Source organism: Coptis chinensis, chromosome 6 (assembly GCF_015680905.1).
Source record: "Coptis chinensis isolate HL-2020 chromosome 6, ASM1568090v1, whole genome shotgun sequence".
Taxonomy (NCBI): Eukaryota; Viridiplantae; Streptophyta; class Magnoliopsida; order Ranunculales; family Ranunculaceae; genus Coptis; species Coptis chinensis.
Genome location: NC_141461.1, coordinates 17,465,138 through 17,482,647, shown reverse-complemented (window position 1 = coordinate 17,482,647; position 17,510 = coordinate 17,465,138). Strand labels below are relative to the sequence as shown.

The window sequence follows — 17,510 nt, the reverse complement described above, 5'->3', positions numbered from 1 at the left end:
ACCCTTGGTGGCACAATAGTAACATTGCCTATCTGCCTTAGGAGTTCTAGCTTTACCCCTAGATTTACTTTTGTCATCACCTCTAGAACGAGATGGTTTCCTGTTTCTACCTCTCCCCCGTTTCTCTGTGATAAGGATCTCTGAGTGAGAGGAGCTGCCTTTTGAACTCCTTTTAGTATCCTCATTCAACAAAGATGCGGTAGCCATCTCCATGGTAACGATTCCATCTTTGGTTGTTCCATGTAGATAGACTGCTAACGTCTGCCAACTTTCGGGTAAAGAGCCTAATAGAAATAAAGCCTCAACTTTGTCTCCCAAATTAATCTTCATCAAATGCATTTGATTGATGGTATTCTGTACTTCGTTAAGATGCTCAGACATTGAAGAACCTTCTTGATACTTCGTGTTGGCAAACTTCTTAACGACTAGTACTTTGTTTCTGCCCGACTTCCTCTTATAAAGGTCTTCGAGTTTCTTTCATAAGCCTAAAGCTGTTGTCTATTGGGATACATGGTGAAAGACACTGTCGTAAATCCACTGTTGAATGTACCCAATTGCTTTTCTGTCAAGCTTGCTCCACTCAGCCGCAATAACTGTTTCTGGTCTTTCTCCTCCATTCTCAATGGGTTGTGCCAAGTCCTTGCAATAAAATAAGTCTTTCATCTTGGCTTTCCAAATGGTGTAGTTCTTTCTATTCAAACCCATCATGCGAGTGTTCACGAAATTGTCCATATCTACAAGTTATTTAAACTCAAATCTTCTCTCAGGAGTTTTGTCAAACACCTTCCAACCAAGATTTGGATAATATCCTAGGCTAATCTAACCTGGCTCTGATACCACTTTGGGGGTTAAAACCAATACCAATCGATTCCCCACTACATAGATAACTTGTATTTGAACACAATTCAACTCAAGACAACAATCTCAATATTCCCTACAACCAAACTAACATGCCCAACTTGCTAAACAACTATTAACAACAGATAATAATGTAAAGCAGTAAAAGCAAACCACAACACAAGGATATATCGTGGTTCGGCCAATGGTGCCTACTTCTACAAGAGTTAATCCTTTTATAAAGTGGGAAGGAAGATTACAATCACTCCTTGCAGTCTCTCACCTTACTAGATCACTCCTCTCTCTTTACAGGCTTGTATCTCTGTAAAAGTTATCTCTCAATTTTGATTGCCTTCAAGATTTGGTTTCTCTCTCTTGTGCTGTGTATTTTCGTGTCTTCTGACTTAGTTAGGTTTTGCCAAAAACATCAACCTTTATTGCAAACTCGTGGTCCACAAAAAATAGAATTCTCCGAAAAATAGGCATGAAGGGGGTCGCTACGCGCAAAGCCGAGCTGGTCGCGCTAAGAGGTCTTGGAGGTCGACCAAGGCATGAGTGCGGGTCGCACTTTGGGCAAGCCTATTCTGAGCGCGGGTCACGCTGAGGCTTGTGCACGCAAACAGAATTCCTTTTCTCCTCATGTGAAGGATAACTCCAACAATATGTATAGTTTCTGAACGTACTGTAGTCGATCCTAAAAGCTGTTGGTTACTGGCTTTGTAGTCGATCCTAAAAGCTGTTGGTTACTGGCTTTGTAGTCGATCCTAAAAGCTGTTGGTCACTGGCTTTTTATAAAATTCTGTGACCATTTTGCATATTAATCCAACAACCTCATTATCTCACAACGAGCCTTCATGTGAACTACTCAAGCAGGGGCATCACACTAATAATAAACATTCTCATAACGTCATAAAGCATTTCTCATGGAGGTTTGAAAGTGAGACGCGCGTATGTCATGTAAATCCATTTTGTCTTTTATATTGCGTCTGCTTTGTTCAAAAGAAAATAGACCTAAACAAACTAACCTTTAACAGTACGTGTAACGACTCATCTTCTGCATATTTGACCAGGATAATCCATCAAGATTTCATCAAGAGTGGAAGAGCCACTTTGGAGTGCTTCCGACGATAATATATATGCAAAACTGCGGGTTTTGTTCTAGACCAAACAAACAAAAAATGTTGAAGTCCCTTAAGAGAAATAATGCATCATAAACCCCTTTTTTGAAATGTTGTTTTGTGTCAAATCATGATGTTTTTATTCCAAGATATTATGTGGGGTGTATATGCATTTGCAACGGGTAATTATTTATAGTTTAACAGATAATAAAAAAATTTAAATCTCATAAAACCTAAAATCCCCGTGAAACTAAGAACTAATTGAGATTTTACATGCACCAAGAAGTGGTCCTCCATAGGGCTTGTAAGGCACCAACCTTGATTTGCAAAATCAAATAAGTACCCTCAAGTCAAGGTGAACCAGCTCTCCATGACTCCATCAACGACAAGTAATAACACCAAGTCCAAGGAATTTTTTTCTTAAAGCTGCATTGAAGTTCCTACTGGGGCACCGGCGGCCATTGGGTGAGAACTAAGCTATGTGAGCCTGCATAAGATACATGTGTTTGGTATTTGCAATTGCGTAGTATATTATTATAATTATGTCTCCCAATGCATTGGGCATGGCTCATGTTAGATGTTACCAAACACGAATTTATGCTGCCAACTCGCCAAGACACACGAGAGCCGAAGTATGAGGGTATGACAGGTATTTTGTGTTGTAATGTATGGGCTTCTTATTATGGGCCCATGTAGAAGACAGTGGACGAAAAAGAGTGCGGATATGAAAAATGAAAATTTCCCGCCAATTATTCTCGCTTCTCAATCCTCCCTGAAAAAAACTTGTCTCTCCTCATTTTCTTTTTTCATTTGCTTCAATTTGAAACGGGGATCACATCCGTTACGTATTCTTCATTCTGATTAATCAATTATAATTAATCGATTTTTTCTGTTTAGATAAAAAATTTGAGCTGTTTATTACTAGATCTGTAAATTTTTATATAAAATGGGTACTTGTTTAGTTTAGTATTTAATGTGATAATTCGTGAAATTTCATCTGAATTGCTTGTTAAATTAAATGTTTCAACTGTTTTATCTAATGGAATTTAATGTTTTTGATCTAGATTGTTCTAGTGTCGACTGATTGTTGACTCAATGGAGATCGATAGGCGATTAAGTCAACAAGTAAGTGGACTTATCTCAAAACTTTTTTTTTTAGGTTAAATTTGTTATATATTGAGTTTCGATTTGATCTCAAGTTAATTGTTACTTTTTCTACTTGGATATGTATTTTTAGGACCTGGGTAATGTTTGTGTGAATTTGGGTAGTGGATTTTGATGGTTGTGAATAAAGAAAACAATAAAGAGACAAGGACAGAATTAATAGGTAATAACCAAGGCGCGGATTAGGCTGTCTTTAAGGAAAGATTTCGCTCTTTCCAATAGTGCAGAAAGATAGCAGTGGCGTCTTTCTCATAGGATTCAATGGTTAACAGCAGTCTGACTTTGCACTAGAATAGACTACCCACTAGAACAACAATATAACTCTCTCTGGCGGCTAACAAGAAGAAGAGAAGAAGAATAGGATGAGGTCGAGTTCTATTTCTCTGATTTCGTGTGGTGTGAAGGTCTGTCTCTGGAATTCACCAATTCTAATGAAGTGAAAAGTGTTTCTCTGTGTCTGGATTTGGATACCTCTCTATGGACGTACAACCCTCAATATATAGAGGAAGGTAGTCGGTTTCCAGATGGGAGAAGGACTCATCCTCAAACTCTAAGTTGGTTTCGCAAACAGATAAGTAAGAAGAAACCAACTAGAGATAGGACACCGAAACTTGCTGCAAAAATAAAACAAGTTTAGGCTTTTAGATAGCCACTACCCACTAGACAACAAGCCCAAGCCTAAGCTCGAACCCGACTCGACATGACACGACGCGACACGACTCACCTCGGTGCGGTGCGGGCGCGCGCGCGTGTTGCTTTGGGTGAGTCCTCCCTCCTAACACAAAAGCATTTGTACCCTAAGGGCACGCCCTTATGGTAGAGGAATTCCTCATATACCTCACTTGCTAGTGGTTGTTAACCAATGTGGGACTATCCACAATGCACTAAAGTGGAGAGTAGGGCTGCAGACGGATAGTTTCGGATTCGGATATGCCTACATCCGAATCCGAATCCAAATCCGAATCCGAATCCGACTGGATGTATAAAATAATATCCGAATCCGATATCCGATTCGGATATTGGATAATATCCGATATCGATCACTAAACATGGGCTTTCTGGGATTTCATGATTTCGTGATGGGCTTTCGTGATTTCATGGACCTTATCGCCTGATAAGGTCCAAATCATGTTCTAAATTAACCTGTTAAACAAAGTAACAAACCACCTGTCAAAAGCTGTTAAACAAACCACCTGTCAAAAGCTAAATTAACATTAACATAGCAGCAGTTTATCAGTTCATGCTTCATTGAGTTCATTCACCACATCAACCTGTTAAACAAACTTCAACAGTTTAACCTCTTAATTAAGAAAATACTTCTAACTAAAGAAAATACACTCATAACCTATTACAAACATAGAAATCTATTACAAACTAGAGATAATCTCTATTACATAAACATAGAAATCTGGCCCCTACCCATACAACACTTTTCGCATCCAAAATGGTTCCAATCAATTAACACATTAACACCTGCATAGAGGTAAAATCACGACCAACTCATTTAGAGATTATATTTGAAAATAAATAATTAAATACTTCACGAAAACATAAAGAAACATATGTATCACTAATTACTTAAAAAGGTAGACAAGATATAAATTAACCTTACTAGTCTTATTCTTACCTTGTTTCATAGTGTCGAGACTAAAAGTTGTTCTATCACAAGTCAAGCATCCAAGCCAACAACAATCGGTACTAATGCATAAATGAATTAAGATATAAAGAAAGTTAGACATGATGTAATTCTTGAATATAAATATATTCTTAAATAAAGTTCAAAAGAAGGAAGTTACCATTAAGTTTAGGCAACCAATCCTTCAAACATACCAACGCCTCCACAGAATCAACACCCAATGATGAACGAGAGTCGGTAATTATTCTACCACCAGAACTAAATGTAGATTCTGAAGCAACACTCGACACAGGAACTGCTAGAATGTCACGTGCCATCCTTGCTAATATAGGAAACTTCGGACCATTGTTTTTTCACCAAACCAATATGTCACAACCTTTCCCATTAGCATCAAATGGAAATAAATCTTCTTCTAGATACTTCTCCAACTCTGTTTTCGGAACTTTTGAACTTTCCGAACGTTGTTTCGTGAAATTTTGAAAACCTTCATCCATCTTAGAACTCCCTTGGTCACCAGAAAATGAATTCAACATACTAGAAGATGATCCGACATCAACCATAGAAGATTTTCACATCTTCTTCTTCTTTAGACTCCTTACCATAAATCATAGTAAAAGCATACTCAATAAACTCCATCTTATAGCAAGGATCAAGTATAACACCAAAACGCATCAATAAATTACATTCGCTCCAATATTTATCAAAATTTTCTTTCATAGCCTTTGCTATATCACGGATATAATAAAAATCAGAGTCTAACCACTCAAGAATATCATGATGAATATCACAAACATATTTAAAATGCAAATTTGCAGTTGGGTATTGGACGCCAGAGAAATGAAGTGTAGCATCATTGAAAACTTTCAAACATTCACAAATTTTAGTTCCCATTTCCCACTCTTCAGGAGAAGGTAAATGCTTATAGTCAGAAGCTAACTCTGCCAAGGGCTCAAAGGCTCTACGCAATCGGATGGCACTACAGAGCATGTCATAAGTAGAGTTCCATCTTGTAAGAATATCCATAGAAACCCCTTTCCCAGTTAACCTTGTCTGAGCTAATGCATTCAAAAACTTTTCATGCCTACTCTGAGAATTCTTGCCATACCTAGCACTCTCTCAAATCTTAACAATAAAAGGAGCAATCACATTCAATCCATCTTGCACAATAAGATTTAAAATATGGGCACTACATCTTATATGAAACAAACTACCATCAAGACATAAAACCCCTTTCCTCTTAAGCCAATCCTTGAGCTCCACTACCTTAGTATTATTGTTAGAAGCATTATCAACGGTTATGGCAAATAACTTTCTATCAACATTCCATGCCAACGCTTGAGCCTTGATAACCTCACTAAGAACAACACCACTATGTGGTGTAGGGACAGTAAGATAAGCAATGATTTTTTTTCGCAACACCCACTCATCATCAATATAATGACAAGTAACGCAACAATAACCAATATTTTGATAGTCAGGGGTCCACATATCAGTTGTAAAACTAACTTTTGATGGTAACTTATCAAAAAAATCTTGTAACTCAGTTCTTGACTCATTGTAAAGTTGCATGACATCCTCTCGAACAGTGGTTCTTGAGACCCATTTGAACATAGGACAAATACCATTTATGAAAACTCTAAAGTATTCATGCTCAGCCATAAGAAAAGGGTAATCATGCTTAGCAACCATACGTGCAAAGTCAAGTCTACTTGTACGTGGGTTATATTTCCAACTTGCTAATTTTGGAGCTTCATTTGCGCTAAATGAATTACACAAAAGCTTTTGACCCGAAGTAGAAAGTTTCTTTATCTTGCAAGCTTTCAAATGATTTCTCAAATGCGTAGTACCCAACTTACTACTAGGATCAAAACTCTTTTTGCAATGTTTACAATAAGCTTTAGAGGTTCCATCTCCTAATTTTTTAATTTCAAACTCTAGCCACACTTTTGAACGTTTACCTTTCAATGGATCAGGACTTTCAGCAGGAGCTATTTCTTCATCCGATGATATACTAGCAGCCTCAATATCGGCATCAATAGGCGTAGGCTCGTTGATAGGCGTATGGCTCACACTACCACTAGGTGAAGGAGCTGATGCAAAGATCGCCAGTTGGGGTAGCCATTTCCGCCTACATAATACAATAAATAGAGTCAATATTAAAGACTCGGTGATGGATAACATTTCTAGAAACATCTTGAGAAAAACTGTTCAATTGTACAAATTACAAATGAGTATCGCCAAAAATGCCATTCACTTTTTTCAGTACCAGACAACTAATAAAACAAGTTGAGGTAAGTAGGTAACTCCTAGGGACAATTCTATCAACACATCTAATTCCAGAACAATGCTAAAGAAGCCCAAGTGCACAACCATCTTCGACAATTGATCAAATGCATATTGTGATAGTAACTTTATACAATTTAGAGTGGACCTTCCAATTGATATTGTAAGATGACTAACAATATCACAGATTTGATGATATGTTTAGTAACAGTAGCATACCCTTTTTCTGATGATATAATTGTGTATAGTCTTGTATATATAGCCAACTTACTAGGGACCATCATCAAAACAAAAATCACTCGAAAATGTCTTAACACTGTGAGATAGTGAACACTGAACACTTTCTCTCATGGTTAATAATTCTTGGACTCATTCCAAATTTAAAAAAAAAAAAAATGTGAGTAGATCATAACACAGAATAAGTACGTCCCTAATTGTGCATGATTGTGATTCAATTCGGGACTCCTGTATATTTAAAAAAAAAAAAAAAAAAAAAGCCGACGTCAAATATCTCATCATTTAAGGTGAACTACCACTATGAGTATGTTTACCTTGTCCGAGAATTCAGAAAAATACTCAAATTTGTAGTCAAATTTAATGTTAAATGCAGTTTTTTGCTAATTGCAGACTTCATAAGTTTATATTGTTGAAGAAGAGACCGAATCATAGAGGAAAAGCAAAAATTGATGGAACCATAGATGAAAATTGTGGTCTTATACTCTTATGCGACTGGGCACTAATGCTTTCGTGTAAAGAAAGCACTTGTTGGGTCAAAACTCAAAATCTGGGAGTGGTTCACATGTTTGATTTGGGAGCACAGTCTAGCTTTTCATTTACTTGAGTGTATTCGAACTTTCGAAGTGTGGGTGATTAAAGACACAGATGAATGTTGTTTTAAAAAGAAAGAAGATTGGAAAAGATTTGCGAATTTGACATACCTTTGCGTGGTGGTGCTTTGAGGAAGAAGAAGAGGAGCGGTGGTGTCTAGTGGTGCGTTGAGAATTTGAGATTTGAAAATTTGGGATTTGAGAAGAGGAGTGGTGGTTGCGGCGTTGAGATTAGGCTTGAGTCTTTGAGAAAGAAAAAAAACCCTAAACTAAATTAAATTTGTATTTATATTTTATAGTTTTAATATAATAATATATTTATATTAATTAAATCGGATTTGGATATTATCTGACGGATAGTACCAGCATCCATATCCGTATTCGAAATCTGTTCGGATGTGAAAATTTATCCGAATCCGATATCCAAAAATTTCGGATAATATCCTATTTTTCGAATACGAATACGAATCGGATTAAGATATTTGGCTATCCATCTGCACCCCTAATGGAGAGAACACATTTTGTTCATCTCCTCCACTTTGCACAAACACACTAGTATTTCGAAATACTCATAGAGATTCCAACAATCCCCCACTATTTCAAAATACTAATAGTCCCCTACTATTTTGGAATAGAATATTACAAAAGAAATGGGTTAACAAAATGTCAAAGAGAATAAAAAAAAACAATGCATAAGATACTGGTGCTTTACGGGCTTGAACCAGTCATAGGGTAACATGTCTTATAATACGTAAAAGTGGTGGATTAAAAAATCTTTGAACTAACATTCCCTTGTAGTAAAATAGATCACATGCACCCACACTACTCTTTCATTATATGCCTGTTATGCGGTGTTGCGCTTTTTGGCCCCTGTGTTGCTTATGTTCCATAAATGCTCTAGAGTACTTGCCTGAATACTTATAAGAACCGACCCAGTTCTACATTCACGTAGGTGGATATCCATCAAGTGTACATTGCAGTTAAAATACACTATCTCATAAAAATAATGGACTATGGATTCCAATAAGAGTAAAATAACTCATCCTTTCTCATTGCAATTCAAGTTATACAAAGTATACAAAAAATGATATCTAGTCATAGGGTGGGACGTCTCAAAGAAAGACAATAGCATACCAGAGCAATGAGGTAACTTGTTTTTCCCTTTGAACCTACTTCATGGGATCTCCAATCATATAGGTGGGGTTGCCGTCAGTGTCGCCCTCTATCTAAGGCAAAAGTCCCATCCCCCTCGACGTTTCAACCACTTCTCTCCTGTTAAGCGGTTTTGTCAAAGGATCGGCCAAATTTAACTCTGACCTCACATAATCTAGAGCCACAACTCCAGATTCCAACAGCTGCTTTATAGACTGTAGTCTCCAATGAATATGTCTGCTTTTCCCATTGTACAATTTGCTCTTTGCCTTTGCTATTATGGCCTGACACTCACAATGTATAGGTACAGCTGGAGGCGGTTTGGTACAAATAGGAAGATCTGCCAAGAGGTTTCTAAGCCACTCAGCCTCAGCACTTGCTTTATCTAAAGTAATAAGCTCGGACTCCATGGTTGAATGAGCTATCAAGGTCTGCTTAGAAGATTTCCAAGCGACTGCACCTCCACCAAGAGTGAAAATATAACCACTAGTGGACTTGATATCATGAGAATAAAATATCCAGTTTGCATCACAATAACCCTCTATCACAGGTGGAGTTTTCCTAAAACGTATGTCGTAATTCATTGTTCCTCTCAAGTACTTGGCTAGTCTCTTTAACGCACTCCAATGTTTCTTGCTAGGACAATGAGTGTAACTGCTTAACCTGCTAACTGCATAAGCAATGTCAGGTCTAGTGCAATTCATCAAGTACATGAGACTACCAATAATTTGGGCATATCTAGATTGAAGGACACTATGTTGATCATTTTTCTGAAGTTCACTAGTTGCCTCATAAGGTGTCGACACAGGCTTACTATCACAAAAGTTAAACTTTTTCAAAAACTTCTCAACATAATGCTCTTGTGAAAGCGTATAGCCATTACTGTTTCTGATAATTTTGATTTCAAGAATCACATTAGCTTCTCCCAAATCCTTCATTTCAAATTGGGAGGATAAGAACATCTTGGTGTTTCTCACAACATTATGGCTAGGACTCATGATTAACATGTCATCCACATATAGACAAATAATCACATATGTATTCACATCAAAAGATTTAAAGTAAATATATTTATCAGCATCATTTATTTGATATCCATTAGATATCATGACATTGTCAAACTTTTCATGCCATTGTTTTGGCACTTGTTTCAACCCATATAAAGACTTAACCAATTTGCATACTTTTTGCTCATTCCCTGGTACTATAAGTACCACCGTCGCATCATATATATTTCTTCATCAAGATCACCATTCAAAAATGCAGTTTTTACATCCATTTGATGAATAAATAAATTATGAATAGCAGTGAGAGCCATTAGAACTCTTATAGAAGAAATCCTAGTTACAGGAGCATAAGTATCAAAATAATCAATGCCTTTTTTCTGGGAGAATCCCTTGACTACTAGTTTAGCCTTATATTTCTCAATGGAACCATCTAGCTTCAGTTTCGTTTTGAAGATCCACTTGTAACATATAGGTTTTGCCCCAGGAGGGAGATCAACTATCTCCCATGTGTGATTAGCTATAATCGAATCTAGTTCTGAGTTTATAGCATCCTTCCAGAAAGGTGCATCTCGAGAACTGATTGCCTCATTATACGTCACATGATCATCATCAAGAAGAAATGTGTAAAAGTCATCACCAAAATTGGTGGATTTTCTGTCTCTTTTACTCTTTTGAATTTCTTGTTCAGAAATTTTAGGATCTATTGATTGTTGTTCACTAGGAGCAACCAACCACTCAATGCCAATTTTCAAAGGAAACAAATTCTCAAAGAAATTAGCATTTTTACTCTCTATAATAGTGTTAGCATCGACAAGGTTATTATCAGATTTTACTACTAAGAATCTATATGCAGCACTATTATGAGCATAACCAATGAACATACAATCAACAATTCTAGGTCCTAATTTTCTCTTTTTAGGTTCGTTCACTAGAACCTTTGCAAAACACCCCCACATTTTGAAGTATTTCAGGTTAGGTACATGACCGTTCTATAATTCATATAGTGTCTTATTCTTTGTTTTCTTGTTGGGTATCATATTCTGTATATGGCAAGCAGATAGGATTGCTTCCCCCCACAAGTTCAGGGAAGCTCCAGAACTTACAAGCATAGCATTCATCATCTCTTTTAGTGTTATGTTTTTCCATTCGGCTACTCCATTTGACTCAGGAGAGTATGGTGGAGTAGTCTCATGAATAATGTCATTCTTGTCACAAAAGTCTTGGAAGGGGTTAGACTCATATTCTCCACCACTATCAGACTGAAGTGTTTTAATCTTACAATTAAGCTGGTTTTCAACTTCAACTTTGTACTTGAGAAACATCTCACCTGCCTCATGCTTGTTTCTAAGTAAATATACCATGGTGTACCTAGAGAAGTCATCTATGAATGTAATATAATAAAACTTTCCCCCTTTAGACATGATACTTCTGAATTCACCCAAATTCGTATGAATAAGAGTTAGCAATCCATTTTTATCTCTAGAAATAGTTCTGCAAGGTTTCTTTGTGGCTTTAGTCTCAGCACATATCTCACATTTGTCATTAGAAAAATCAGAAATATCAGACAATAAACCACATCCTTTCATTCTTTTCATATACTGAACATTCACATGTCCTAGTCTACCATGCCATATATTTAAAGAGTCAAGCAAGTAAGCAGAAGCAGATTCATTCATATTAATAATAATGTTGTCAAGTACATTCAACATGAAAATACCACTGTTATTACAATAACCTTTCCTAACAAAACCCTCATTCTTCGTCAGAACGAACTTGTCACTCTCAAAAGTCACCTTGACACCAGCTTTTCCCAGTAAGGACACAGAAATCAGATTCTGATGAATCTCAGGAACATGAAGAATATTACTAAGTGAAAGGGTTTTCCCTGAAGTTAACTTCAAAAGAATCTTGCCTGTTCCCTCAACAGGAACAGACCTTGAGTCACCCATATAGACCTTTTCATCTTTCACTAGTATGTAGTCTGAGAAGGCTTCAACATCACCACAGACGTGGCGGGTGGCACCAGAATCTAGTACCCAGTTCTTCTTCCTAGTGGCCATAAACACTTGTGACACCACAACAACAATAATATCATCTCCCTCAACTATATTAGCATTAAGAGGATCATCAGTGTCTTTCTTGTGCATGCATTGAAAAGCCCTATGTCCCGGTTTACCACAAACATAACAATTTCCATTGCCAGTACCACTTCTTTTAAAAGAAGTTCCTTTGACCTTGAAATTCTTATTTTTGTTGTACTTCTGCTTTTAGAGGTTTTGTTAGATTTGTTGGGATTACCTTCAATGATATTAGCTTTAGAATGGAATTCCTTAGACAACACATCATCCCGAGTCTTGTTTTTTCCTCACTCTATGTGAATGTGAATGATCACATCCTCAAGAGTCATCTGCTTGCGCTTATGCTTCATACTATTTTTATAGTGTTTCCAAGACTCGCGGAGTTTCTCAATCAAACATCCAGCAACAAAGGTCTCGGGTAAATTAATACCCTCAGTTTTCAAATCATTAATTAGCACATGATCACTACAAGAAAATTGAGCTTTTGCCACAGGTACAATCTTGCTTTAGCCACAGTCATCAGCTGTTGCCAGGGTCCAACGGCCCAAAAAATTTTTAAGTGGCCATGGGGTATTGTTTGGGTAGTTGGGTTTAGTTTCCATTTTGGCTACGGCTATGTCCATTTGTTTCGTCCATCGTTGGATTAGACTTGGATTTTGATGTCCGTTAAGATCTCATGAAGCCATCGTGAAAATAAAGAGTAGCAACAACAATCGAAGAAGAAGACTCGAGTTGTTTGAAAGAAAACTCGATATTAAAGCAATAACAAGGTTTGTCTTCCTTCTCTCTCTTCTATAAACAATACTTCTCTTTTATTCACTTCTCTCATGTAATAGAACTTTCCTCCTCCCCTCTCTTTGTCTCTCACCAAGGTTGAAGATCAAGGAAAAACATTAATTTTTTTCCCTCACACTCTCTGTCTTACGCTAGAGTCAATTGACCCGGGTTTGATTGCACTCTTATATCTGTTTTTTTTTTTTTTTTTTTTTTTTTTTTACTTATTTTGATGTTAGGTGCTAATTTAGGGTTCTTTGATTTTAATTGTTGTAAAGAAGTATGTTTTGCTTAAGGTTTGGTCATTAATCGCGTTTTAAGACCTCAATTATAAGAATATCAATTGTTTATTTCTAATGAGGCATCCTTTCTCTTGATACATTGTTTTATTTGCAAATTCATAATCATTTTAATTTATAAATTCTGCTAAGGAGGAGCTTATAGTAATCTAGAAATTAATTAAAGGAAATTGACAATTTTCTATGTGTGATTAGGGTATTGTAGTATTTTTATTTTTTTGACTAGAGCCGCATCATTTTAGAATGAAAATCGTTTTATTCCAAGTCTCGTTTTTGGTGGGTATTGGTTATTAGCTCTTTTAGATGTATAACAATTTTGTTTGGTTCACTTGGTTTATTGTTAATTTGGTAAAATTTTGTTAAGTTGCATGATTGTGGTACACTCAGATCTACTTGTGCTTGTGTTTAGTAGTAAATAGTTGGTTTGCTTGGTGTGCAAGCACGTGTGATGGGCCTTGATAAGTATAAGGGATAGTTGATAAAGTGACATGGGTATGGGGCTATGTGGTGTGCGAACACCTCATGCTAGTATATTAGTAAGAGGTGGCCATGCATGTATGCAAGGAAGGAGGTGGTGGCTGAAATTCTGGATGCAGGGAAACCTTCTATTTACATATTCAGGTGTAAAAAAAGCAAAAAAGCAAAGTACTACTGGTCGTGTTTCAATGAAGGGATTGGACCCAAAGCTACAAGTGTTCCAATTACATCTTGGTGGAAGTGCTTGGAAGTATGTAAACAGTGTTTGGTGTTCTAGTAGGACTTCGCTTTTAACAAATTGTATACTTTTGCTTGACTTTTATGATTATGACATTTATATGTTGTGCTTGTGCATAGTAACTGACACCATTTTGCTCTTTGTAAGTTCTTTTTGATTCTCAAGTCCTGTAGTTTTGGTTTCATACTGGCCATTGGACTGAGGCCGTTTGATCAAGCTGCGCAGCTTCAACTCACTTGTATATGTCATAAGAACTCAATTTCTTGGGTTGGTTAGCGTTTCTTTTGCTTTTTTATTGCTCAAAGTTATTTTGTGGAGTTTTCACTAGTGGTGGAAGTGCTTGGAAGTATGTAAACATTTTAGTTCCCTTTGCGTCTTCCTGGAAGATACAAAATTAGAATCTAGAGGAATTGTGTAGTACATATTACATTCATCACCTAAACCAGAGTTTTTAGCCGTATAATCCGCAGCTTTGTTGGTTCTTCTAAAACTTCCACCTTACTATGAGAAAGCCGTCTCCTTTCTTGAATCTTTTAGATTGCTATAGTGGCACATAGAAACGCCATTCTCCAGCTTTAGTTGACCTCTCGTTCGAGCAATGTGAGTGAATTAGATCGGTTCATTAATTGCGTTGCGTTGCGTCTACCCAAACCCAGAACTTTGAAACTGTTAAGAGAAAGGATGATCAAAATATAGGTGTTCTGAGTTCCCTTTCATTGTTACCAAAGCAGCATATAGAATGTGTCAGAACACCTTTTTTTTGACCAGTATTTTTTTGAGTGGGAAGACTCCCGGACAGCTCTTGCTAACCCTGCAGGAGTGACTAGGCACAAGAAGTTTATATGCTACAAGATTACTCCATCTTACTTCATTTCCAATATTCTTCAAAGCCATGTAGGCTGATTTAGAAGAAGTTGACCCAGTGTGATGGTATTCAAATGACCCGCTCAAAGTCTAGCATAGAATTTATCAACATTAAGATCTTATGTTTATTTCATATTTAGGCATCCTTGTCACCTTGTTATTCCAAAGAACAATTAGTGATTGAATTACTAACACATGAACTGTTATGTAGGTTTAGGTACTATCTAGCCTTGAGTATGCTCCACCAATGCTTTTCATCACACCAATGTTAAGGTTTGGTCCCTTTTTAGCCAACAAATGTGATTATGTATCCTTTAGGTTTGATCCCCTTTAGCCACCAAATTTCGATAATTTAGCCATGATGGGTTTGTTCCCCTTTAGCCATGTAGGTTTGTTCTCCTTTAGCCGTGTACCTTCTTTCCTTGGCCGAGTATAATCTCTTAATTTTTTATCCTCTACCCATTTCTCGGCTTTTTAGTTCTCATGCTCGCATTTTTCCTTCTTGAAGATGTCCTTAATGGAAAAATGCTTCATAACAAGTCAAGTATGAGAATTTTTTATGTTTTCTCCTCGATGTTCTATTTTGAGTTGACCATGGTGGTTTTATTTATGTTAAAACAATCTTCTCGGTTTCATAGAGATTGAGTTATCACAACTCAATGACATTTAAGAATGACCTAGACTGCGCCTTTTTCTTAGCATTGCGAGACCAGAATCTGTAAAAGTAGATGCTCGGGACATCATCTGGTAAATTTCTTCGCTAACTTGTCGGGCCTTTACGCGCGATTCCAAAGATGAATTCGATCATTTGCGGGTACCTTTTAATTGCTCAATCTCTTTTTTTTTATCATTTCTCTGTCTACCAAATTTTTTGGCGGGTTTTGTGATAACGGATAAAAAAAAACCATTAGAAATGTTATGCAGTTGTTCTTATGGCTAACTTAGCTGTAGGCTTTAGTCCACTCCTTTAGTTAGCGATATTTTGTAGTCCCATTGAGCTTTTAGATAATGTTTTGCGTACAGCGGTTTTCCTTCAACATACGCCCTTCATTTATATTAAATGTATATTATTATCTTTGTGTTCACTAGTTATATGTTATGACTTACAAGCAAGCACATTATTCGATGCTCTTGCAAGTGATTGTTGCCATCACACTAACCAATTTGGAATATCCTTCAAGAAGTGTCAATACCAATCCACCGTTTAACTTCTCAATTAGCCTAGGCCAAGATAATAATATCTGATTCCATTGCTGAACCCTTATACACGTCTAATTTTAGATTTCCGCTACACAGTTGCGCACTTGCGCCTAAAAGTAAAATGCATCTTTTTGTAGAATTTGACTATTCCAAGTTAACCCCTACTTCAATCACGAAAAGAAGTGAGCTTGACTAATTGGTTGGTGTTCTAGTGGGACTTCGATTTAACAGAAAGTACTTGTAGACTTTTGCTTGACTTTTATGATTGTGTCATTTATATGTTGTGCATAATAACTCACACTATTTTGCTCTTTGTAAGTTCTTTTTTATTCTCAAGTCCAGTATTTTTGGTTTCATATTGGCCATTGACTGAGGTCCTTTTGGACCAAGTCACTTGTTCACTTGCATATGTCATAAGAACTCAATTCCTTGGGTTGATTAAGCGTTTTTTACTTTTTATCGCTGAAAATTATTTTGTGGAGTTTTCACTATTGGTGGAAGTGCTTGGAAGTATGTAAACAAAGTGTGTTAAGGACTTCAATGAAGGGATTGGACCGAAGCTACAAGTGTTCCAATTCTGGATACTCCATTGACTAGGTCTCCTTTATATATGATATCTTTCTTTGCTAGATATGTGAGCGATCTTTGAGTTGGTAAAAATAGAATTCAAATTCTGGAAAATAGTTGTTAATTTTGTGTCGGGGAAATTAGAATTATCTTTATAATCTCTTGTTTCTTTTGTTTCTTTTCAGATAAAGGATTAAAATGTTCACTTTAGGCTCAACTATCATTTTGGCCTTAAAGAGTTTTTATAGTTTTGTTTCTTCTATTTTTCTATTTTTTTATTATTGTGCCAATGTTAATTCCAGGGTTTCTTTATACTAAAAAAACAAATTAGAATTGGAGCAAGGGGGTTTTGCCACTCAAATTCTAATTCCTGTTTGAAGACTTGATGTCTGTTTTTTACGGTAATATATCGAGTCAAACACCGATCAAGAAAGGAGTCAATCTTGCTTTAGGAGTTCTTATATAAACCTTGAGTGTTGTTTGCAATAGAATTAATGTAAGTTTTGTAGCCTTTGTTTGGATGAAGTACACATGCTAATGTCTACAAAGCACACCCCCTTGTTTGGTATTTATTATAGTAGAGTCTGGTTTGTATCCTGCAAATACAAAATTACCCCCATGCACCACGAAACCCTACGAATCATAAATTAGAATGACTTCTACTCTTCGTGATTATGGCCTTTATTATATCTCATTCGGATATTTACTCTCTCAGGTTGTTCGAAATATAAATTAAGAAAAGAAGTTAGAGGCGATGAGTGATTATGATGCAGACATTGGCAGGGATTAATTAGAAAAACATTCTATATACATTTACAACATGTAATGGTTAGTAGTTTCTCTTTAATTTGATATTTGCTATATTTGACAATTTTTAGTTCTAATGATTGGTTTTTAACAGTTGTAGCTATATCTTCAAAGCCTACTCTAAGGCAGTTACATGAAAAGGTACAAGAGAGCGAACAAGAATATGCAAACTTTGATTCGAA

General features: G+C 36.5%; 1 protein-coding gene and 1 long non-coding RNA gene across 2 annotated transcripts; both read right to left on the bottom strand.

Annotated features, from left to right (window-relative positions):
* Window positions 1-4,423: 4,423 nt before the first annotated feature.
* On the bottom strand, window positions 4,424-5,271 carry LOC147491849 (uncharacterized). The gene is made up of 3 exons (XR_015197616.1): window positions 4,916-5,271; window positions 4,747-4,817; window positions 4,424-4,592 (listed from the first exon to the last, which is right to left on the bottom strand). It is a non-coding gene; the product is annotated as an uncharacterized LOC147491849 (long non-coding RNA).
* Window positions 5,272-5,307: 36 nt separating this feature from the next.
* LOC147491848 (zinc finger BED domain-containing protein RICESLEEPER 1-like) lies at window positions 5,308-5,778 on the bottom strand. The gene has a single exon (XM_086567346.1). The coding sequence runs from the start codon at window positions 5,776-5,778 to the stop codon at window positions 5,308-5,310; it is 471 nt and encodes a 156-aa protein (XP_086423472.1).
* Between the last annotated feature and the right edge of the window lie 11,732 nt (window positions 5,779-17,510).